Genomic DNA, 25,000 nt, shown 5'->3' on the forward strand with positions numbered 1-25,000 from the left:
CCTTCTTTTAACACATGACAAACCATATATCAGAATAAACAGCAGACCTTACCGAACATAATGGTGTAAAGCAGTCCCCTGTACAGTTAGCCGTTCCAGAGTAATCCAGTTTTGAATTTGCAGTAAATTTCGACATGCATTGATGTCTCCAAATTTGGGCTTTAAGTTTTACAATGTGTTTAAATTGTTCCACATGATTTCATAACGGGCCAAATACAAAATAAATGTTACAAATATCGCCTAGATATTGGTAAATCAGAGGACGGCTGACTAAGAGTTTATGAAAGTAGCCTGATCACAAAATGCTAAGCATGCATCTAGGCTATTTGAGTTTCTTAAAGATGAGCTGTGCTTAAATTTAAATTGTTCAATACATGATTTCATAGCAGGCCAAATATAAAATAAATGTTATATATAGCCTAGATATCTGTTTTTATTAGATGATCAGATGATTTACAGTTATATGTAATATGTCATGTTTCATGTTTTTGTAATGTTTCATGCAATGATGCAGGTCTACTGCAGTGAATAGGCTAAATACAACTTTGATCATTTTTATAGCCTACTACTGTATAGTTAACTTTGGCCTTGGTGCCCATGTGGCCTTTGTGCCCCCCACCAAATATGCCCAACTGAAGGCCAAGTGGCCTTGCCCCCAGAATGGTGAAATTCCAAGCCTGGTCACTGGCATGTTATATTTGGTGCTTGGTTAGATGTAGAAATTATAAGTAAAGGTAGAAAGTGATCCAATGGTATACACATTGTAGGAAATCCATGGATGTAACTTAGCTAACCTCACTTCGCTAGTAACATTAGCAGCTGCTGTAAGGCACATACCGGAGTAAGCTACGTACTGTACATACAGCAAAATAATTTGTTTTTCGTAGGATTACGGTACATTCAATGAGCTAGGGAAAAGTGGGTTAAACATTTTTCCACCACGAAAGTCCAGAACGACACCTGGACCATTATTTCTTACTTTTGCTAACCGTTTCCCAGTTGTACACTACCTACCAGTAAGAAACCTGCATCATTATCATCACATCATTATTCCCAAACCCCCATAAAGACAAATGTGCTATGTCATGATGTAATACCATATAATACCATTATGATAATACATGAAATAGCAGGTACCAACAACAAGGCACATTTCTCTAAATAAGTTAAGATAACATCTCATATGAAATGAATTCAACAACGCTGCAGTTATTGTCCCCTGGGGATTACATTTCAAGTACCTGTCTATCTTTATGTCTGTCTATTATTGTTGTGCAATGACAATGACAACTGCTAACGTTTTATAATGGTATTATATGGTATTACATCATGGCATAGCACATTTGTCTTTATTTAATACTTAATACTTTTCTGAGACCTGATTTTCTGAGACCTGACTCCACTTTTTCTGACAGCGTTTTTTCTGAGACCTGACCACTTTTTCTGACAGCGTTTTTTCTGAGACCTGATTTTCTGAGACCTGACTCAACTTTTTCTGACAGCGTTTTTTCTGAGACCTGACTCCTTATGTTTTTCTGAGGCAGTTTGGTTTGAAGCAGTTTTATCTGAGGATGACAGAGGTTTTTCTTACGCTGAGGCAGTTTTGTCTGAGGATGACAGAAGTTTTTCTGAAGCTGAGGCAGTTTTGTCTGAAAATGACAGATGTTTTTCTGAGTCTGACACCTGAGTCTGGTTTTTCTGACGCTGATGCAGATTGGTCTGAAGATGACAGAGGTTTTTCTGACGCTGAGGCAGTTTTGTCTGAAGATGACCGATGTTTTTCTGAGTCTGACACCTGAGTCTGAGGATGTCCTAAAATGAACACCGTACACGAGAAAGAGGAACTCCCAAATTGGGTTCTGCGTTGTGGGATGCTACACTGCCCCCTTGTAACACGTCGAGTAGTTCGCGCTGTGCGATGCTACACTCCCCCCTTGTAACATGTCGAGTAGTTCGCGCTGTTATTCCGGAGCGGGGAATTACAAACTTTTTCAGACGGGGAGCAGTAGCACTGTAAATTATTTTATGTAGTAAGGACACATTTGAGTGATTAATAAATTATCAAGACTAAGTAGTCCATATTTGGTAAGTATATGACAGTAATGGTAATGACGTGTTTTTTTGTCGTGGATCTTGAGGCAGTTTCTATACAAGGATTCTAAACTGTTTTATATGCCTGAGACCAGGATGCAATGCAGTATAAGAGGTGGGGGATGAGTATTGCATTTAAAGGGACACCAGGCAATGTTTTCGTGTTAATTGTTAATAATCTTCGTAAGACGTTATATGGTTAAATGACTCATTACAGGGCGAATGAAGATTCTCTCGCCCGCCCCTACTGCCTGTAAGAAGAATATCCCACTTGCAAGTTCAGTGTATCGTACCCGCCGACCGAAGCAGGATCAGTTTACATCCTGCATCCACAGCACAGAGGCAGGCTAACGAAACGCTAGCGATTGTTGCAAACGTGTGTATAATGGCAGAGCCGGCGAAGAACCAGCGAAAACCTGTGATGGAAGATGCAAAGAAAAGGAAAAGAGCTTCAGACCGAGCGAGGGGGAGTTTCGAAGAGAAAAAGCATCAGGCTTGCCTGGTGTCCCTTTAAGTATGTACTAAATGCCTCAATGGTAAGAGAGTTTCCTATGTATCTAAAATTTACTAAATTAGATCTCAGTGTGTTGCACAGGTTTTTAACATGACCTTTAAAGCTAAGTGTTGAATCTAGAGTTACCCCCAGGTATTTACATTTCTCTACATGTTTTATATATTGGCCATTTACTAAAATGTCAGGACTGAAATGATATAGGAAGAGTCATAGCCTACGGTATAATGTATCACAATATTGAACGGATACGTAAATAATGCACAAAACCATATACCGAACATTGAAACATGCAGCTACAATAACAAGACAAGATGATACCAAAGACCACATGCTCACATCCTCAATATTCACACACACACACACACACACACACACACATATGCCACATAATGCACACGCTGACATATATACATCCACTGCAACGTGAACACATACTCCTGTTAAGTTTATGTTATTTATTCTGCCAATCCTCCTTCTCCTTTTTGTGCAGTAGTCAAACAAGCCATGCTGTCACACAAAGCAATGGCTGAATCTAAGAATCTAGACCAGATCTGGACTGATTCCAGAGTCTGACCCATTTATAGCACCAATGACCACAGGTTCTAGAGCAGATCTGGTCCTGTCTTAATTCAAATCTGACCCTGAACTGGACCCTGCTATAGTTACAGTCTGAGAGGGTCACTTTCAGACAGGTGTCTGATTCCTTCCATTACACGAGGCGTTGCTAATAAATAACAAGACTGTTTTGATGAGTGTGAAGACGAGTCATACGACTATCAAGTATTTTCTTTGTTACTAGTCAATTACAACATTAGGCGAGTGGTGTGCTATCAAGGATATTAGGAATAACAAGGCAGCAGCGATAAAGTGTAATGCAATGCTCAGACCGTAATATGTTCTACTGCTGATTCTTTTTTTCTTCGATCTATTGCCTAAACTGACAATTGATGAGCCTAGCGCTACGCTTGCTGAAAGTTGAACCAAGTGTATTTTTTTGATGCTAGCGTAGGCTAAGGGCTGTTTCAGACCGGGTGCGTGGCGTGAGCGTGTCAGGTGCGTGGCTTGTCCACTTTTATTTCGCCTCCCATGTTAACAGGTTAGAGCTTGCACACCACCTGCGTGACACGCACGTCTCAGGCGCGGCTCGAGCCCCACTGAAAACGCGTGCATGCTAGAAATAGGACCGATGCCTATTTTTCACGCGACATGCAAGCATGTTGGAAGCGTTTCCATTCAAAACAGTGACGAAAAAAAATGAAGAGACATTTATAATAATAGGCAGAGAGGCCGCCCGCCGCAGCGGCGTGTCAGACATGTTTCTGGGGTGCAAAGACATAGAAAACGCCACGCAGCCACCACGCAACTGAGACGCAATAGACACACGACGTTCACGCCATGCACCCGGACTGGAACAGCCCTAACACTGCTGCTCTAACTGTTCCAGTGTCGAGATAGTGAACAATAGGAAATCTGCAGCTTGCCGCTAGTCAACGTGATCCCTGCCATAAGCCGGGCTCACATTGTATACGCAAGCGGCAGCACTGCGCTATGAAACCCATTATTTCCAATGGCTTGCGCGCTCAGATCGCAAATCTTGGGAGACATTATCTCAACCAAGAGCAACCTAGCGGTGAGCGAAGCGCATGCCTGCGTAGAGTGTGAACCCGGCTAGAGTGCTTTAAGGGGCGTTCACATTGTGCGCTTTGCTTAGTGCAGTGGCAGGCCACTTCTTGCGCACGCTAGCCATTGAAAATAATGGGCTTCCTAGCGCAGTGCTAGCCATTGGAAATAATGGGCCTCCTAGCGCAGTGCTGCCACTTCTTGCGCGCGCTAGCCATTGGAAATAATGGGCTTCCTAGCGCAGTGCTAGCCATTGGAAATAATGAGCTTCCTAGCGCAGTGCTGCCACTTCTTGCGCGCTAGCCATTGGAAATAATGGGCTTCCTAGCGCAGTGCTGCCACTTCTGCGCACAATGTGAGCCCGGCTAATTATCAAATAGCCAAACCTAGTATATCCAATACACATCAGAAGCACACAGCCCAGTCCTCTCTGGAGATGAGATAAGATGAGATGAGCAGGTTTGGGTACGAGAAGGTAGCTTGACAGGGCTACCTTGTTTTGTTTGTCATCACTAACTGAAGTCAAGGTGTTATTGTTGTTTGACGTTCTTTTACCGTCCGGAAATAAATCTCTGTTTATATTTTTGCAACTCCGACTCCTGGGACTTTCTTATGTTGTGTACCCATTTTTTAATTAGTTGAAATGGGTTTGTAACATTCTGTTTTTTAGGGAACCTTGTGCAGATTCTCCCTGTGATAGCCTTCCGTTCTCTGCTATCATTGCGCTAATCTAGACGCTATGTGAGAACATGTCTATCTGATAGTCGTGGCCTGGCGGTGACCAGATCTAGAGGCTCAGTGAGAACATGTCTATCTGATAGTCGTGGCACAGCTGCCAATGACACAGACCCTCTGTGGACCAGATCATCATCTGGTAAAGCCAAAGCCCTCTCAGCCCCTGTTTACACTTGGTTTTAATTTGCCACACCGCAGACACGCCACCGTTGACAACTGTATCCGCAGTGTAGGCTACGGCTAGAGATGTCGCTTGCTGACCACTTGTGTGTTCAGATTTCACGACTGTCTAATTCATCTCAGCTACAGGCCTGCTTTCCGTGGATACATCAGGTTGCATTAGCGTTTACACCACAAATGCATCTCAAACCACGTCGTCAACTGATTTGAGTGATCAGACCACAGTGCATGGTAGTCGTTTACACCGGTTTTTAGCACTGTGTACTTGTGAGCCTATCGCCCAAGATAAATATTTACAAGTGTTGATAGATACAAGTGTTGACTGGGTCTATTTGTAACTTTTGTCTCTATTTGTAACAAGACAAAACGATAGTTGATAGAAGACAGACATCATTACAATCAAAATCAGTTGTACTGTGTCACATATTTCAACCACAACAATGAAGCTATGTTAAAATCATCAAACTTAAATTATGATTCAAAATAACAATGCCAGAAGGAGAAGTCAGAGAGATGTATCATTTTCAAGATAATGTCTCTTCCCATGAGGACAGTAATTGGCAGATGTGTGTTTTGCTGTTGGTTTGGGAAGAGGAGAAACAGCAACAGTGTGAGTGTGTGTGTGTGTGTGTGTGTGTGTGTGTGTGTGTGTGTGTGTGTGTGTTCCTGTTGGGTTGTGAAGAGGAAGAACAGCAATGCCTGCTTTAGTGAAGGCGTCATTCAATGCTGCAGTGGAATGGACACATGTAGCAATTTATCAACTGTCTCTGTGGGCTTGTGTGTGTGTGTGCGTGTGTGTGTGTGTGTGTGTGTGTGTGTATGTGGGTGGGTGGCCAGAGCTGCGGGTATTATTGCAATTTGTAAGCAATTGACAGTAATCCTTCTCTCTCTCCCACTCTCTCTCTCTCCTTCTCTCTCTCCCACTCTCTCTCTCTCCTTCCTCTCCCACTCTCTCTCTCTCCTTCCTCTCCCACTCTCTCTCTCTCTCTCTCTCTCCATCTCTTTTAGCCTCTCCATCCCATTCTTCCAGAATGAGTGCACAAGTGCCAGTTTCCCTGCGCTTGGCTGTCTGTAAATATCTTCAGGCCACACAGGAAAGCATTTACAAACACATAGTCTGGGCACTGCGTGTTATGTCATGTATTCCACTATCTCCTGCCTTCTGCATTTCTCTGCTCATTAAACTGCATTATAAATCCTTATCACTTTTGTTTGACAGGACCAGCTGAAGAGTGCCTCTGTTCACAGTTACATTGTAAGTAAAAACTTTGTGTGAGTGCACATTTAACTGAGTTGCATGTATCAACAGGTTTGCAGGAACGTTCCATGGGCTGAGTCAGTTGTTCCAACAATTCTTTTACTTAGATGATATTGCAATACACAAAGACATGCTTTTATTTGTGACTGTTACCTGAGAAAATAGCAGGGAAATATTTATCCTAATGTTGACTCCAGTGAGTGCTTCACTGTCCTATTTTGGTAAGAGTGTTGTGCTGATTGACTGTTAGGTTGGGTGACACCACACTGCACTGCCAATGGAAACTAGAAACGACACAGGATTGGATAGGCATGGGAGCTGACTAACGGTACTTGCTCCCAATAGCAAAAGGGTCTGGACTCTAGAGTGCACATGGGTCACATCAGCATCAGGTCCATTCCACATTCTTGTGTCCTCCGTGTTGTTACCGTGTGAGAGTTGCCAACTCAGACAGACTTATGTGTGCTGTCGAAAGGGCGTTCAGCTTTTACTGTCAGTCCCCGAAAGACTTTCTGAAGGCGTGAGCCCTTCATGGACCTACAAGTTCTTTTTTTCACCAGAAAAAAAAGATGAGAATTTCAGCAATAGGATATTGCAAATGAAAATGCACAGAGCAGAGAGAACTTTTTAAATTAGAAATGAAAAAAGGGGGGGAAACTAAGTTGGCATCTGGCTATGGGTGTATAGGTGAACTTTTCCACCTTTAAAACTACACCCCAGATTTCCACTACTAACTGACTGCGGTTGCACACCCCTGAAATTGATTGCAATTATTGGCTTCCTGAGCAAATGTCTGCATTTTCCCGTGCCTTCATTAAGCCACAACTTCTGACATTAAACATGATACAGTAACTACTCAAGTCAACTGTATAAAGGCAGACAAAGTGGGTGCTTATGGTACGCTGCAAGTACACTAATCTTTACAGTGAGTGCATGGTTTCATATGTATCATCAACAACAACAACAGCAATAATAATGTTATAATAATAATAATAGTAATAATAATAATAATAATAATAATAATAACAACAACATGTAAACAAATGACGAAATTCGGTAATATGCTGCTCATTACATTGGCAGTATCACCTTAGAATTAGAAAAGATTATGTGTCAACCCATACAAGAATGTGGACTGAAGGATATCTCACCAACACCATTGCACACCATATAGACATACTAACAATTTAGTTTTCTTTCTGAAAAGACAGAAGCACCGAAGCCAGATTTGAGATTCCCCAGAGCCGCTCTAGCAACCAGGGACCAATTTAGCTAATTACGCGACCCCATTCGTTTGCCTTTTCAGCGAGCGCGTTTCACTGGAGTACAGTTTTGCGCCGCGCGAACTGACTTTATCTAGGAACTATTTACAGCCCATGTGGCTCCTGACACTGCGTGAACTTCTTGTTTCAAGTGAAACCACGAAGCACTGTAAAACTCCAGCTACAGGCACGGATACAATTCTGCCACGGAGCACGGCTAATTACTCGGGATTTTAATAAAACCTTTCCTGACGTATAAAGCCGAAGAGCCATGGAAACGGCGATCGGTGAAAGGAAAAGACATTAAGTGATACAGTGGCTTTCTATGGGAGAACTTATTGCTGGATGCTAAGGCTCTGCCCTCGAGAATGTCCGAGAGGCAGGGCAGGCGGGCGCAGTTTGGTCAGAATTGGTATTCTGGTCACTGGAAAGTCCGCTAAGGAAGAGAGAGAGGAAGAGAAAAAGAGAGGGGCCGTTCATTTGTGGCTAATAAGAACAAATGACACGGGATCAGTGCTGAATCCGAAAGTTCAAATTGTTCTTGTCGATTCGGTTCAGCTTTTGAAATACAAGCATAGAATGTTAAGGAAAATTGCTTCACTCCATTGCACGTCAATCCATCTCTTTCGGTGAAAGAATGTGAGCAGATGTTGCTTCAATTGTGTTGGTTAATGTTCTCATTACTAAAACGCGACACATTTTGTGATGAAAGAGACTTGCACCTGACCTTGGCAGCGATTCCTTCCACATCGCCCCGTGTTGTGATCCCATTCTAGCCAGTGGTGCCTTAGCTATAGCCTAGCCTACACCACATTTTAAAAAAAGCTACTCAGAAAGGGAAACCTATCCTACTAACCTAAACTGTAACAGAAAATTACAAGTAATATGTAATCTGAACTAGACCAGTTTGTTCTAATTAATTCGAGACTTGAATTTTACATCAGAACACACAGTGGGCTAGGCCTACTTCTAAAACAGCCAGATTGCCTTGCCAAGACTTGTCCTGTTGACAGCCTCACCAAAGTGAGTCCTCACACTTTTATTATAATTGCCTGTTAGGCTTAATTGCATGTGTGCCCTCTTATTCATTTCTGATCAAGCGGCAATAAGTAGGCCTAGTATGCCCATGTGATAAACCGCGCAGCAACAGAATGGATTAAGTTCATGCTGTAAAGAAAAACAGTTACATCATATCATATACTTCTTATGCCATCATTTGCTACAGAGTTGCGTTTCTTCTACGCAGAGCGGCATAACCATTATTCCGTTATGAGACAACCGTTCCCGACTTGTGCAGGATGCCTAAGTCTCATTTACAGAGGGATAAGGGAGGCCGCAGACCGGGTATCGTATATCCTTGAATTTGACCTCTGCTTGATTTCGGTCTCAATGGAGAACTCCTCCCTATCTCATAAACTCAATTGGCTACATTTGCATAATCCGATGTTAGTACAACGATGCAGCATTATGAGTTTAATATGTATTTGTGTTATTTCAGTATGACAATGTTAATCTTAATATAACTCAGGAAAGCAATAGTAGCTTATATTGCTCAGCTGATTAGATTTAATTTTAAGTGTAGTCTACTTTTAAATATGTTTTTCATTTTTGTTACGTAATTATCAGTTTGTTTCTTACTTTTAGTTTCGATATAACATGCCATGATTTCCTATAGCGCTGATAACATAGCCTCCTGCTTAAGCTCCACTCCCGCCTGTTGCACTTGCCCCCACAGCCAGCTGTTCGCGCACTGTTACTTTGACATAAGACAGGTTCTCGAGATGTCACGCGCGACCTGGGGCCCAAGGGACAATAAAGGTTAGCACCCGTGAAACACCCGCAGTCGGTGGAAGAACAGACAACCCCACATCCGACTGCGCCGGCGCGCGTGTCTGTCTGGGCATGCTTGTGTGTAGATGAGAAAACATATGGCCAAATACACGCGCTCAGATACACACAGATACACAAACACACACATGTACAAACAGACATGCAGTGTCCGTATGCCCAGTGAAAATAAACAGACCTCGTTTCAGGCGCTCGTGAATGGCCTCAAGCGCACGAACTCTTCAGTATGCGGCTGCTGGATCTGTTGAAGAAAGCCACAGTTAAAACACACACACACACACAATTGTGTCAGGACACACATTTTACAAAACACGTCCCCGTGGGCATGGATGAGAGAGGATGAGCCCTTGCATTTGGTGTGATATTGATCGCGGAGACATGTTTGAAAGAACTCCTTCTGTAGTCAGGTTAAAATATCGCCCTCACGTAAGTTGTTCCATCAGTCGTGCAGGCCACGCTCATCCCGGGGCTGGGGCGGCACTGCACCTAGGCCTTTACACCGTGCGTAATTTCTTCTTCAGAACACACATCTATTACCCGCGTGCTGATGATCAGTGTTTCGACAGACCGCACGGACACGGAGCGTCTGGCTTTAATTCAGAAGCCCACCCGTCCGTAGTCTCTACGCTAACATGCCATGTCTGCCTGGGGAATGTAGCTCATCAAGTCGGGCAGGTCTCGCAGTGCACGCGCTAGAGTGAGACAGACAGCCACGTCCCCTCCGACCACACGGGCCCTTGCCAGAGAGAGAGCGAGAGGAGGGGGGGGACGCGACATCTTGCAATAATCAACCCAATTAGTGGAGGTCGTGGCTGTGCGCTCTCGGGTTAGCCGTGGGTGGTTGTGAGAATAGAGGGCGGCTATTAGGCGAAACGCGATCCCCATTCATCAGTGCTGTAATAATTACCGCCTCAGACGGGCCACGCGGGTCTTTGGGAGAGGCTCTGATCAAAATGATCCGTGGAAGCACGAGAGGTTTACAAACATTGTCAAAGTCGAGATGGGGCGCCTTGATTCAGGCCCGTCGCTATAGGCTTCTCCCCGGTTTGAGCTGCTAGGATGTGATGGGGATGATATTATGAGACTGAATGGAAGGGATTGGGGGGGGGCTTTTTGGGACACTTCGAGGGCTACATTGCTGTGATGAAGAGTATGTCGCACGCACCCCAATACGCTTGGCAACTGAGATAATCTCTCTCTCTCTCTCTCTCTCTCTCTCTCTCTGTGTGTGTGTGTGTGTGTGTGTGTGTGTGTGTGTGTGTGTGTGTGTGTGTGTGTGTGCGTAGCCCTCTCCAGGGTCATCTCGGCCCTCTCCTTTCCAAAACACCTGACACCTGAGTGTTAAATGTGCTTACAGGTCACTTCAGAGTTTGTTTCCATAAAATATTAATAATAGTAATAATTTCAATTTTATAGGGCATGTGTTTGTATTTAAACTCAATTAAGACAGAATATATCATATCGTCACCTCCCTAAAATAATGGCATCCGTAATTTTTCAGTGTATGAAAAACCTGAACAAATGACATATGCCATTATTTTAGGAAGGTGACGATATTTAAAACTTTTCTTGAAATTGTTGCATTGATTCTCTCTTTTTGAATAAAATGACAAACATTCGAACTTGATAATACTGCAGCAGTGTTTCAGACACAGGACATCGTTAAAAGCTCTTAGAGTTTTTGTTTTTGTTTGTTTAATCAAGAATGGTCAGGGTTTCCAAGATTTCCAGCAAGATAAGACCTTTTAAAAGCTACTTGGTGTGACCCGACTGCCAAACTGTGTCCCAGAAATCCTTAAATGCGACACCTAATTGCTTTCATACTTTGCTATGTCAGCAATTGAAAAGCGTCGTCCAGGCCCAGACAATATCATTAGCATGATGACAATACAACACTAACATAGAAATATTCTTTACTTTTTTTAAGTCGTTTAATAATTTGGAAAACGTGTCGCGTGAAGGTTTTTCTTTCTCGTAAGGATATGAGCATCCTGGTCTCCGAGACTATTGGTATCCATTTCCCCTAGCACTGTCCCTTGGTAATTTGCTGCTGTCTACAGAATGCCCAAGTGCCTTTCAGTGAGTTTTGCTTAAGGCAAAACCCTAAGTCAATTTATTAAATACAGTTCGCTCTCTGGATGAAAACATAGCTTGTAAATAGATAAGTGTCTTCTTTCAATATTACTTTTCTTATTGATAAAAATATCCTCTCCTATTTTTTTTTATTTAATGGGGTATGCCAACTAGTCGGACCAATTATGATAACCATATAGGTCAAGTCTCAGCCAGTCAAATTTTAATCATGCACTTGCATTATCTCTGTGACAATCATACTAGGATAATTTCTAACATTAAATCTAATCAAATAAATAAAAGTGATACAATTACTGTGCAACAACAGTATAATAATAACAACACCACCACCACCATTCCCATAATTATCAACAACAACTACAACAATAATAATAATTATAATTATACTAATAATAATAATTCTAGAACTTACATCCGCCCTGGTATTGACTGAATAATTATCTTGTCTACCCAACTTTAATCCTCAGGGAAATGTTCTCAAAACATTTCCTTACATGTCCGAATATTCATCTGTCTGCATAATTTGGTCAAACGTATTTCAGTGTATAGGCCTATGCTTTGTGAACTGTAATTATAGTACACGATCTCTGTTTGGCGCAGTGAACTGTAGCTGAAAATCTACCTTCAACTCGTCGCTCCGAAAGCCTTGAAAGCAGCCGGCTCGCCTTCTATCCACATGACTTGTTTTGCGCTTATATTAAGAGCGTCAGTTATTTCAAAATTTCAAGCCGGCACTGCTCCCAGTATTTTTTAGGTGCTGTTCAGAAGTGGGTGAGATTAGAAGACTCTCGTGATCAAAGATGCCACTGGTGTGTGCCACTTTACGCAAAGGTTTGAAGTCTGGAAGCGAGAGTGATAGCTTTAGAAGTCTGACGCTGCCTCCGCGCACCCCACTCATTACTCTAAGCAGCTGACTTAATTAAAGGCTATAGCCGCGAATCCATCAAGTGGTCGATGTCCAATAAGCAGCGCGAGCCCCCGGGTGCAGGGGATGAGAGGTCTGATAGTAAACGGGGTTCTACGCAAACCTACAAGACTTTTTTAGCACAAAAACGCAAGCGCCAGAAAGACTCCTCGTAATTCTAGTCTGCACGGCTGTTTATGCACTCCCCCCTGCCGACCAAGGATTTGTCTTACCGGCATCTTGCGAAGACGTTTCACAACAAGCAAAACTTGTTGTTTGAAGGTTACAGAAGGTTGTTTGTCTCCCGTAAGAACACGTATCCAGGTCGATGTATGGTTCACCTCCAACGACCCATTTCTAGAGCCGCCGGTGGTGTTTATTTAGACGGAAAACAACACATTATAGCCCCTTGTTTTCAGGTTGAGGCTTGTGCTACGGTTCCTTATGGTGAGAACCCACAAAAGGCTGTCCCTTGGTAATGACATACCCTCGACGTGCCTAGTTAATAATGCATAAGGCATGAAAAAGCGTTAATGCAGTTAACTATCAATAAATTACGCATCCATAAGAGATATATACTGTAAATTGTATGGTGATGAAATACATTATGGCAATCATATTAGGTCTGCTATGGTAGTAAAATGGCAACAGGATGGATTATATGCAGATAATTCTGACTGCATGTTACTGAACCCCAGTTATTTATTTAATATGCTAATACACGCGGCACACGACGTGGATTAATAACAAGAAGGAGTATGCATAACCGTGTGAAGAGTGATCGTTTCCTGGTTATGGACATGGATAGTACGAGGGGCTGTCCAACAAGTGGACTCAGCGTGTGGAGCAGCCGTAGGGGCGCACACAGCACTGCGCTCTGGCGCCACCCTTACCTCTTGTGCGGCATCACTGCTTCGGAGCTCTGCGCTGTTTGGCCACTCCAAGTGCCAATCAAAGAAGCAGGCAAAAAATCCATTATAGACGGAAAAACGGAGCTATATTTCTATCGGTAGGCGGGAGAGAAATGAAGGGAACAATCAGTCAGCCGGGCCAGGGAGCCACCTCAAAGCATATCGGGTTTCTTTGAATGACAGCGTAACCATGGCAAATAATTTGACTAAAACTATTGTCTTATCCTCACCATCCCCGGGTCAGATAACCAACCAATCACAGTTCACATAATCGCTTTTCTTGCCAGCTTAGAATAATATTATTAAAACAAGCGAGCGAGCTTGGACTTCGGGAGAGCTTTATGCTGAAAGGACACAGAAAAGGGGGCGAACGGCTCTTGAAGGAGTAAAACTTTCTCTCGAAACTATTTGATGGATATTCGGTGTTCGCATTTCTAAGCGGGGCAGAAGAGTGCTTTCCCTCTCGCTCGCGTTGGATTGTATCCTCGTCATTTGAAGACGCTTCTGTACTGAAGTTTTTGCCGTTCATGGACTTGGGGTGTTTGCGCTCTACAGCTCCAGCACTAGCACATAAGAAGACCTAGAAGAGGAAAGCTACGCATTTCTCCAGCCGAAATCATGTCAATGCTTCCAACCTTTGGCTTTACGCAAGAGCAAGTGGCGTGCGTTTGCGAGGTTTTGCAACAAGGTGGTAACATCGAGCGGCTCGGGCGCTTTCTTTGGTCCCTCCCGGCATGCGAACACCTTCACAAGAATGAAAGCGTCCTGAAAGCAAAGGCGGTAGTCGCCTTCCACCGGGGAAACTTCAGGGAGCTCTACAAAATACTCGAGAGCCACCAGTTCTCTCCACACAACCACCCAAAGCTGCAGCAGCTGTGGCTCAAGGCGCATTACATCGAAGCGGAGAAGCTCCGGGGCCGCCCTCTTGGGGCGGTGGGAAAGTACCGTGTCCGCAGAAAGTTCCCCCTGCCCCGGTCGATCTGGGACGGCGAGGAGACCAGCTACTGCTTCAAAGAGAAGAGCCGGAGCGTACTTAGGGAGTGGTATACCCACAATCCATACCCTTCCCCGCGGGAGAAGAGAGAGTTGGCCGAGGCTACCGGGCTGACCACCACACAAGTCAGCAACTGGTTCAAAAACAGACGACAAAGAGACCGTGCAGCAGAGGCGAAGGAGAGGTACGAGTGAGTGGATGTTTACTCAAGTACCACATAATACACTAAAACCTCAATAACGTGGAAGCACTCGGATTTCACTGCACTATTTCTAAAACACGAAGTAAATGTTTGGTTGAGCTGTAAGGGTTTTCAGGCTGACCATTTTAAGACATCAGAGACATCAGCTAAAGTCTTCAGTATAAGCTCGTGCGCTCTGGCGGAGGGGTTCCCTCTACCCATTTCGTATCTTTGGAACGGTGTTAATCCCATTTTAACATTTTAATTAACCTTCACGTTGACATACGAAAATATCTCTCTATGTGTTTATGGATAATATATTTAACTATTTGTGTTGTGTATATTATTTCTTTACAAGGACATAGTTGTTTATGCACAGCAAATCTAGCCAAAGGCCTATATGCCAAAATGGTTAGTACTGAGACATTTCTTGTACTGGTCTTGTTTAAAGAATTTCACGCCTTTTGGTGTTTTTATATTAAAACAGTATCATAATAAAAAAAAATAGGCCTACACATTTTAGACAACTTAGAATATGTACGGTGTAAGGTGTACGTTCCCCCAATTTTATTTGCACGTTGGCCATGTATTTGTGTTTTGTGGGATTTATGGGGTCTGTGTGAGCATTTAAAGGTTGGCGTTTTGGAGTGAACAGAAAGATCTGTTCTGTCAGGTGTTCGGGGAGACGGTGTCTGGTTTCAGCCGCCGGCGGGTGACTGGAGCTGAAACCGCAGCATAAATCATTGAATCCACTCTTTAAAAGTATGTGTAACTGCGAATTAAAACGTAATTGAGCTTTAATACATGACTTCAGTGAGTACAAAGAACAGCTTTTGGATCATTATGAACCTTTCATCTTGTGTAAACATTGATTCGGCTGTACTGTTAAACTCGCTAGCCGAAAATCCCAGGTCAAATTCTTCAAATAGTTAGCGAAATGCGACCTTATTCTATTGGGCAAGGTCTTACCAATAGCTGGCATTATTATCTGGGAGGCCACTGATATTAAACGGTAAAGTTGGCGTCATGTGTCTGTACACACACACACACACACACACACACACACACACACACACACACACAATCACTCACACACAACTTAGAGAAGAAAATGCTGCAGACAAATAGTTTTAACAATAACAAAGTTGTCACAAAAACGCAATAAAGCTGACTAATAATACTAAATTATTATTATTTTTTAAAATATATTTTTCTTGCCTATTTACATGTTATAACACTATTATTATTATTATTGGTGTTATTAATAAGGCTATTATTACTAGCTGACATTGTGGTGATATGGTGTCACATTTGTTATTAATGGACCTATTGATGTAGGGTTTGTCTCAACATAGTTCAGTCAACATTTGGCCTATTCAATTAATCAACATTAAGAAAATAAATAGCTATTTGGACTCTATTAGCTAAGGAGAAATTGATTTAAAAAAATAAATAAGCAGGACCAGCAGTCGAGCACATGCAAAACAAGCCGGTTTAGGACACTGATTCTGTGTAACAGTAGGCTAAAGTTTTAAAGTACAGCACTCATGTGAGCGCGAGGGGGGAAATAGTCTTATGTGTTCACAGACATCATACACTCATGTAGGCATCACCTGTGAGCTTAGCCTACATCTAGCCACAGACTGATTGTAAACAGTGGCAGTTTCATTGTTTCATCCATGTTTGTCTGCTAATGTCCTAAATTTGACTTGGTAGTGAAAAGCTTGGGCTTGGTCGTGTCCCCGTTAAATCTGACCCCTTCTTCCTTGCAGGGAGAACAACGAGAACTCAAACACGAACAGCCATAACCCTCTCTCGTCTTCGATGAACGGAAATAAAACGATACTGGGCAGCTCGGACGACGACAAAACGCCTTCGGGGACCCCGGATCACACCTCGTCGAGTCCAGCTTTACTCCTGACGTCGAACTCGGGACTGCAGTCCCTGCACGGCTTGGCCCCGCCGCCCGGCCCAAGTGCTATCCCAGTACCAAGCGCGGATTCCGTACACCATCATCACTCTCTGCACGAGACCATACTGAACCCTATGTCGTCCAACCTGGTCGACCTTGGCTCCTAAACGGACTTTGTTTATTTTGAAGGGACACCATGTGTGCGTATGGACGATTCTCAAAGAACAATAACACGAACGGAAGCAGTAAAACGCAATGAGAGATGACAACACACCAAGGCCGGACACTTTATCACTATGAGCTGATGGAAACGGAGCGGACAGAAAGCTTTTTTGGGGGGAAGTTTATGGTCGACCTGGAGAGAGCACACGTGGTAGGAGACTGAAGCTATTTGCTAGAATGTAACAGCATGGTAAAAAGAAATGCAATACAATAAAATGTCTTAATTCTTGTTATTATCATGGTTATTATTTTAGAGCCGAGCTTTCGAAAGATTCGTGAAATCTATCGGGGTTATGACCCGAGACAATGCACATGTTAGGTTCTCTCCTAAAGGCCATTTTCACTTATGATTTTGTATGGAGTACAGTGTTCTTGAAATGATAAGAGTCCTCTGGTCATACATTGAGAACACAATATCTAATTTTCTCTTGTATTTTACGTTGGAGAGCAACTGCATGTAAACCTTGCGATTAATAAATGAATTCGACCCGTCAATAGTTTCATATACCCTTTACAATAAAAACGTATTTAATGAATTGCTTTCGCGGAGAGGGTGTTTATTTGACTTTTGTGCATGTGAAATAGTGCTTGGTAAAGAAACAGTCACAGAGTAACCCCGTTTTGGCCTACCGTTACCACAGACCTGTCACAGCAAATCACCCTCAACATACATAAAGTTTTCTATGAATGTGACTAAAAAGCTCTGTCTTGTTCTCTATATGCCGTAGAGTAGGTTACGATCCTCTTTAGTTTAAAAGGACCTGAATTGTCAGATGTTGGTTGACATGTAGCCCAACCGGTTCCTTCAACAAGCGGGCACGGTTAGTGCTGTATCCGCTGTAACGGCTGCCTAGGCGCGGCGTAGCCTATAGCTCGCGGACTGGAATCTGCAGTGAGATAGAAAGCCTTGACCTATGTCAAAGGAACCCGCAGACGACTTAAAAATATGAGGGACAATCTCTCAATTATCCAGAAAATGTAGAATTCTACAGCGATTTATTACGGTGTTGTTTCCTGCTTCTCTGAATGGGTTTTGCTAATGTAACATAGCCTACAACTATTTCTCGAGTTTCACACATTTAAAAGACTGTCGAGTGACGGGGCATGACAGGCATAACTGTCGGCATTCAGTTTTAAGTATTCGCTCGGCTGTTTCTGACCATTAACAGCACGTTTATGAATATATATGCTTTTGTAAATCTAAGAATCTGGCGGATTCACTTTACAATTGTGCAAGACCTATCTTTGTATTTAGCCATACGTAGGCCTAGGCAGCATACTAGACTTTATACCCATGCAATTGTTATTTATTTTGTCAAGAGAAATTCGAACATCTGACTATTATTAAAGAGCTATAGATTGGATTAACACTTTGGTCTTAATAAACTGTAATTAGGAAGCATAATGAAAGCATCTCAAATACCCAAACTGCTGTGACGATACTTTACCTGCCCGTGCACGGTAAATCTGGGGAATAGAAGGTTCGGTGTGTGTGTGTGTGTGTGTGTGTGAGAGAGAGAGAGAGAGAGAGAGAGAGAGAGAGAGAGAGAGAGAGAGATGGGGGATCTTCTAAACTAGGCCTACTGAAGCGTGTTGAAAGACAGCACTTTGTTTGAACAGCTTCAAATTAACCCTTGTACACTACCACCACCAATCCACACACACATAGAGCTTACCCATAGGCCTGCACACATCGGGTGAACAGAGGCACGCACGGGCGCACAGATACGCGCGCGGGTGCGCGCGCTCGAAGATCCTCCACACAGGCTAGCAATTTAACAGCTGTAACTGTGCCTCCGTTTTTTCCACATCCTGTTAATGCCTGTTGCAGTTGACACAATGTCAACACTTTTACATGCTTTTGGACCTATAGATTTTCTTTCTTTCTTTTTTTGGATAAGCAAATACACAGTAGGCCTAGCAGTTGTCTATGCTTATGACTATGACTAAAGTCTGGCCTATATATCTAAAGTTAGGCCTATATAACTAGTAATTGATTATCCTAAAATACAGTAACTGTACTGACTGTGTTATACATTTAGGTGCCACCACCTTCAAATGTAATACATGTACAAAGTAGTTTATTCCTATGACAACGCCGACAGTGTTTTAAATGCTGCTGTGGGCGTGACACCAAACACTTGAGTGACAGTGGACGCACTGTAGCCTACTTTTCCTGAACAAAAGTAATTTTATAGTTCCATTGAGCTGTTTCTGGCGCTTGCCTTTCACAATTGAATTGTGCATTGTTGCATTCATTTGCTTAGTTGTAGAAAGCGTGTTTGCGTGTGTGTGTGTGTGTGTGTGTGTGTGTATGTATGTGTGTGTGTGTGTGTGTGTGTGTGTGTGTATGTGTGTGTGTGTGTGAAGAGAGAGAGAGAGAGAGAGAGAGAAGGAGAGAGAGAGAGAGGGGGAGAGAGAGAGGGTGGGGAGGCTGTTAAAAGTTTTAGGCATGAGACCCGTAGAATCTATCACATTTGCAGGGCTAACAAGGCGCTGTGCGCGTTTTTTAAGGCTGCGCATGTTGATTTAATATAGGAAAGTATGGTTATTAGGGATAGCAGGCAACTTTAAGAAAGAAACACGTCGAACAATTGGACACATTTACACCCAAACTTTCTCCTGCACTTTTCTTCTTGTGTCTAGTACAACGTCTGTGTCTTCCATTGGTTTTCTATTCATCTCAATCTCTTGCTCTATTGTGATTTAAAGGGAAGAGCTGTAATTCAGTGGCTGATGTCAGAAAGTTGATCAATTCCTCACTCACTCTTCAGTCCAAACGGAGCGCCACATTTTGTACAGTCTATAGCCTGGTGTAATTTGAGACTGTTCCTTATTGTGTGCGTGTCATACATGCATAGTGACAAACATATTGGACATTTTGTTAAAGTCATACTTTAACGGGTAGGGCGTATTGAATTTAGGTCCCAACTCCGTGAGGTTTGTTGAATGAGTTACTTTTCAGAAATGTTCAGTGTTCAGTGTTTACGGCCTCGGACTATCTAAAACAATGAAAGGTTATAGAATATCATCACGACTGACTCGTGAACTTTTGCGCTGGCAACCAAATCTTTTCAAGTTACCCTGCCAAATCCAGACGAGCTGAATCTCTGTTTTCAAGAGTTTCAGTGTCGGTTGTATCACCGCGCCAGAGCAAACCTAAAGCCACAAGGAAAGTTATTTTGCCTTAGGTAGGCCCACAGACCACCGTACTACTCTTATCCCCCATCTACCGACGTTATTGCGCCTCCGGCAACAAAGCGCTTCCGCACAAACGAGCAAAATGTTGAACTATTGTAAATATGTCAGTATTGGCCCATAAGTTGCTCTATAAACAATCCCACAAACGCAAACTATTAGGCAAAAGACCACATTATTATGGCCTATTTCCTTCAGATTGGAAATCTAAATTTGTTGCTAAATTTACCATGGGCACGTTCAAGTCCTGACATGGGAACATAATGGGAACATACATAAACCTTTCAGGACTGACACCAATTATGCTATTTACACAGGCAAATTAGCAATCGTCAATTTCCTGACCACAAGTGAATCTTGCTGTTGAAAGCAACTGTACACCAAACATGTGGCTGTACAAAGTGGCATTTCAACTGCTACGATATCATAAGCATTCCCAATGTAATGAGTGATTGGGAAACATTTTTATAATTATTTGATTGTTTAGACTATGAGAAAACGGAATACGTGACACCATTCAAAGAAAGTTCTTGAAATCGATGTCAGGATATTTTGATAACAAAGTGGCAATAACAAGACACGCACAAACTGCAACGATTGTCTGTTTTCCGTCATCTCATCACATGTTTTATAGCAAAAGGGATAAGCCTTATAAAAAAACTAGCCTACATATTTCACATTTGTAAATATGAAAAGAACCATCATTTCAACGGATAGAGAATTATATTATACCCGGATACCATTTCTCTGCCACTATTTTTCAAATGACAAAATATGGTGGTGTGTCCTACTATTGTAATGTCAAGCCTATAGCATAGGTTACGGTAGTTAAGCTACTTATGACATTAAATGTTTTTGTATATGAGTTTCTTTGTGTATGAGATGCCATACCAGGTAGCACCGACTATGCTGTGCGTCCCAGCTGCAGCCCAAAGAGAACACGCTAACTGGTGTGCCAGTTTAGAGTGCCACTTAGAGTGTCTTAAAAGCGAGGTAAGGCTCCACCAGAGATCCGTCAACATCTGTGCGATATTTTCCTTCAAAACACATTTGATCGAGTATCGTGTGTCCCTCTCTCCTCACCGTACATTCCTGAGTAAAATAGGCAATGGGTAATAATAATAATAATAATAATAATAATAATAATAATAATAATGTTTATTATTATTTTGTTTATTATTATTATTATTAGTAGTAGTAGTATTATTAGTATTATTATTAGTATTATTATTGATGTTGCTGATAATCGCAATATTAATATTAATATTAATATTATAATTGTGGTGGTGGTGGTGGTGGTCTCAGTAGCATAGGGTTGCCATCTTGGACTCTGTGTTCGATTATGTCTTTCATGTCTGACTTGAGTTTCACACGCACTGTTGCAGGGACCGAATGACCCGAATTATAGCGCTTTGATGTAACGTCAGTGTATAGGCTCTGGCTATTTACTTATAGTAGCCTATGTATCTCTTAGTTATTACGGTGTCCTTTTTGCCCCTAACAGTCTACCGCCAATACAGTGAAAGAGATTCAGATTTTCAGTTTCAGATAATTGCATAATCTTCTAATCTACTAGGCTAATTGTTTGTATCAACTGTTACCAGCGTAACAGGGAAAATATTTTTTGAGGCACAAAATGATTATTAGATAAACTTGAAACTTGACTTCAGCCACTTTCGTTTCTTCGAAACCATGCGCATTGGTGAAAAGTACCTATAATATTCTCATATTCGTTTATTGATGGTGGGCCATATTGTGAACACTTGTGCATCTGGCGAGGATCAGATATCAAGCGGTCAGTCGCGAGAGAGCCTTCGCATCCGTCAGAAAGCAAGATGGAAAAAAGAAGAAAAGGCAGGAGAAACGGGCTTGGTGTTCAATTACAATTGGACTATTTTAGAAGGACACCAAGCGGTGGAGAAGGCCTTCTGACAGACCCAGGTGATGTGCCGAAAGCTTGCCTTGGGTGCACACTCGTCGGAAATTCTTGACCGAGTCAAGAGTCAACCTTGAACCCTTCACAAGCTAACTTCTATTCACTTATTTTAATGTAAATGTACGTATAAAATACTTGATGACATATGGAGATGGGTTAGTTTAAAAATACAAAAGTTAAAAGTAAAATAGCCTATATTTGGTGTGATATTATCAGAACATGCTCGGTGTTTGGACGGAGAGTGAGGGCAAGGGTGAGAAATATTATAGTATTCAGGCAGTAGCCTATTCAGACAGTGAAGCAAACGCATTCTGCTCCACGTTATCATAGGGCGTCATTTAAAACAATACCATATCTGGTGATGTTTTCGAAATCCAGACACGAGTGAAAAAATAGGCTAAGTTAACATGATCAGAATCCGTCTACTTTCGACGTAGCCTACAACAACCAAACCAGAGTCTTGTGTTTAAAATTCTATGTGATACAGTAGTATACCGAGTGACTGTTAATGTAATTTTCACTCAGCACTTCCTCACACTGAAGCACATTCATACTATGTGTACAGCGCGTGCCTGCAAAAAGTGTCTGTGACATGAATGGATGTGAGCTAAATGTAATCAGATGAAATACGATTATGATATGAAAATGAAGATTAGGCTACTGATTTGACTCTGTAATTGGTATCACGAGGTTTTAGGAGGGGAAATTACCTACCGCAGGCCTGTTATGGAGACGATCCATATAACCTTTAAAATCTCATCAATGAATTATTAACTCATTTCTAACTTTTTCCCCCGACAAAGGACGCACCTGCATTCTTTGCTGTAGACATATGTGATGTGGTGCGCAATTCAGTTTAAAGAACGCCACAGAGTGTGTTGCCTGATCGAACTCTAATTTGTCATTTTACAATTCGACAGCTATAACAAAAACCATAACAGTACAAAATTACAATCTTTTCAGATCTATCATGTGTGGGAGGGACTGTTGTGGTGCTTTAGCTGACCGTCGAATTTAAAATTACAGTTTCCCAAACCATATGTGAAAGGCCACCCCTTGATGCAGTGTGTTTTTCGGTAATTGTTTGCATGACTTTCATCGTGATTATGGCCACTGTCTTAAACTTGAGCATGCTTGTCAAACTTTTGGCACGCATTCTTCATACGCGGTACACAAAGTAGGCTACTTTCGAAAGAACAGATATGTAAATATATACATCTGATAGCCTGCATTTCATGGCGGTCACATGGAAATCAGATGTCCACTTTCCCCTCTCTGTGGGGAGATTGTGTGGAATTGACTCCAAGACGGCTGTTGACGAGCTGTATATAAATCTGATTCTGACCTCCCGGTGACCAGTGGCTGAAGAGGACGTCCTCGCTCGCTGTAGCGCAGTGACCTCGTGCAGTTACCACTGCCGGCTTGGTGATGACATTCCTCCGGTGAACCCCGCACAGCGCGAGGAGCACCGGACCCCGGCACAGGGATCTGGGGGTCGGTTACACCCGTGTTTTCACAAGCCGCAAGCAGAGGAGGATGCACATGCATCGGCCTTCCTGTCGGGAACGGAAACCACAATGACAGTGCGGTGTGCCAGTACCGCTGCCAGTCGCATGTAAGTGAACGCACCCTGCATGCCCACAGGCTGATAGACGTGATCACATAAGCAACATGCTGCGGACCGTAGCACACGGAATCCAGACATGTACTGACCAGACAGACGCGCAAACATTGGCATGGAATACATAATGCGTATGCTATACATAGACAAGTATGTTCCACTACATAAACACACATTAGTACTTCCATGTAGGCTTTTTATTTGCTTCTCGGCCTGAATCACAATAAAGGGACGTGGAGGTGGAGACTACAGCATGCAAATTGATAAACCGATGTCTTTGTATTGTTTTGTTTGTGTCTGCACATTCTGATGATGCGGAAACTACTGCATGCAAAGACAAACGGATTTTGTTGATTTTGACATGCAAATTGAGTTTGTATTTGCCACTATAAAATCTTATAGACTAGTGAGGGAGGGTCATCAGAGTCATTGCAGAGTTGTATATGATCTGTCATATTATTCAACCCCAATTTTCTTTTCCAAAAAAAGACACAAAAGCATGTTCTATAAGTATTTTAATTTGTCAATGATTATTATTTTGGCTTAACATTGTACCAAATCACTTTTAGACATCATTGTCGCTTCACTGCACTGAGCAACACAATATTATAGGATATTTCAATGTTAGGGGTCTCTCTGAGCAACACCATATTATAGGATATTTCAATGTTAGGGGTCTCTCTGAGCAACACCATATTATAGGATATTTCAATGTTAGGGGTCTCTCTGAGCAACACAATATTATAGGATATTTCAATGTTAGGGATCTCTCTGAGCAACACCATATTATAGGATATTTTAATGTTAGGGTTTCTCTGCCGTGTCTTTATTAGTCATTGGGTCTTTGGCCTGAAAACTGTTGAACACCTTTGATATAGACCATTCCACAGTGACCCAGCTGACTGCATCTCATTGTGCTCGGGCTTTGATCTGACTGTGTGGTTCTGAGTCCCTGACGATGCTTTGACCGGGCCCTGATTTTATACATTCAACTGATATCAAGGACTTCTTTCTGAAAGGCATTTACTGAATGAGGGCTGAAACAGGACACTGTGGAAAGACACAGATGGCTTTATCTACAGGTTTAGTGCATGCCTGATGACAACAGGTTTAGTGCATGCCTGATGTGTACAGGTTTAGTGCATGCCTCATGACTACAGGGTTAGTGCATGCCTGATGTGTACAGGTTTAGTGCATGCCTCATGACTACAGGTTTAGTGCATGCCTCATGACTACAGGGTTAGTGCATGCCTTATGACTACAATGTAAATACACTGTAAATATTCTATACCATGAATGATAATATGCTTTAATGAATGCCTTATGACTACAATGTCAATAAAATGCAAATATACTGTCGATATGGTATAATGCGTGCCTTCTGACTAAAATAGAAATCTTGTGTAAATATACTACACTGCCACAGCTTTATATTCTGCTATATTTTTACTTTTTTGCTGATGTAGTTGTGATATTTTGCTGTTTTGCAACTGCAGTGTCATAACAGTCACAAGAACTT

General features: G+C 42.3%; 1 protein-coding gene and 1 long non-coding RNA gene across 3 annotated transcripts in view; one reads left to right on the forward strand and one right to left on the reverse strand.

Annotated features, from left to right (window-relative positions):
• The window catches only part of LOC121685924, a 15,712-nt gene extending 2,762 nt beyond the window's left edge, over nucleotides 1-12,950 (reverse strand). The window contains exons 1-2 of the long non-coding RNA XR_006023476.1: nucleotides 12,740-12,950; nucleotides 9,687-9,749 (exon numbers count right to left, since the gene is read on the reverse strand). This is a non-coding gene — a long non-coding RNA (uncharacterized LOC121685924). The remainder of the gene's footprint in view (nucleotides 1-9,686; nucleotides 9,750-12,739) is intronic.
• Nucleotides 12,951-13,388: 438 nt separating this feature from the next.
• Nucleotides 13,389-16,955, forward strand: six2a (SIX homeobox 2a). 2 transcript variants are annotated; one of them, XM_042066581.1, is made up of 2 exons: nucleotides 13,389-14,601; nucleotides 16,365-16,955. In XM_042066581.1, the coding sequence occupies exons 1-2, from the start codon at nucleotides 14,036-14,038 to the stop codon at nucleotides 16,669-16,671; spliced, it is 873 nt and encodes a 290-aa protein (XP_041922515.1). In that variant the 5' UTR covers nucleotides 13,389-14,035; the 3' UTR covers nucleotides 16,672-16,955. The 2 variants fall into 2 exon arrangements, with proteins under 2 accessions (XP_041922515.1, XP_041922516.1); XM_042066582.1 differs by having other exon boundaries at nucleotides 13,394-14,595.
• The last annotated feature ends 8,045 nt before the right edge of the window (nucleotides 16,956-25,000 follow it).

Source organism: Alosa sapidissima, chromosome 16 (genome assembly GCF_018492685.1).
Source record: "Alosa sapidissima isolate fAloSap1 chromosome 16, fAloSap1.pri, whole genome shotgun sequence".
Classification (NCBI taxonomy): domain Eukaryota; kingdom Metazoa; phylum Chordata; class Actinopteri; order Clupeiformes; family Clupeidae; genus Alosa; species Alosa sapidissima.

Excerpts from the sequence above, each read along its gene's own strand:
- six2a (XM_042066581.1), top strand. The coding sequence starts at position 14,036 with ATGTCAATGCTTCCAACCTTTGGCTTTACGCAAGAGCAAGTGGCGTGC. Across the intron at positions 14,602-16,364 it reads GAGGCGAAGGAGAGGTACGA|GGAGAACAACGAGAACTCAA; the intron begins GTGAGTGGATGT and ends TCTTCCTTGCAG.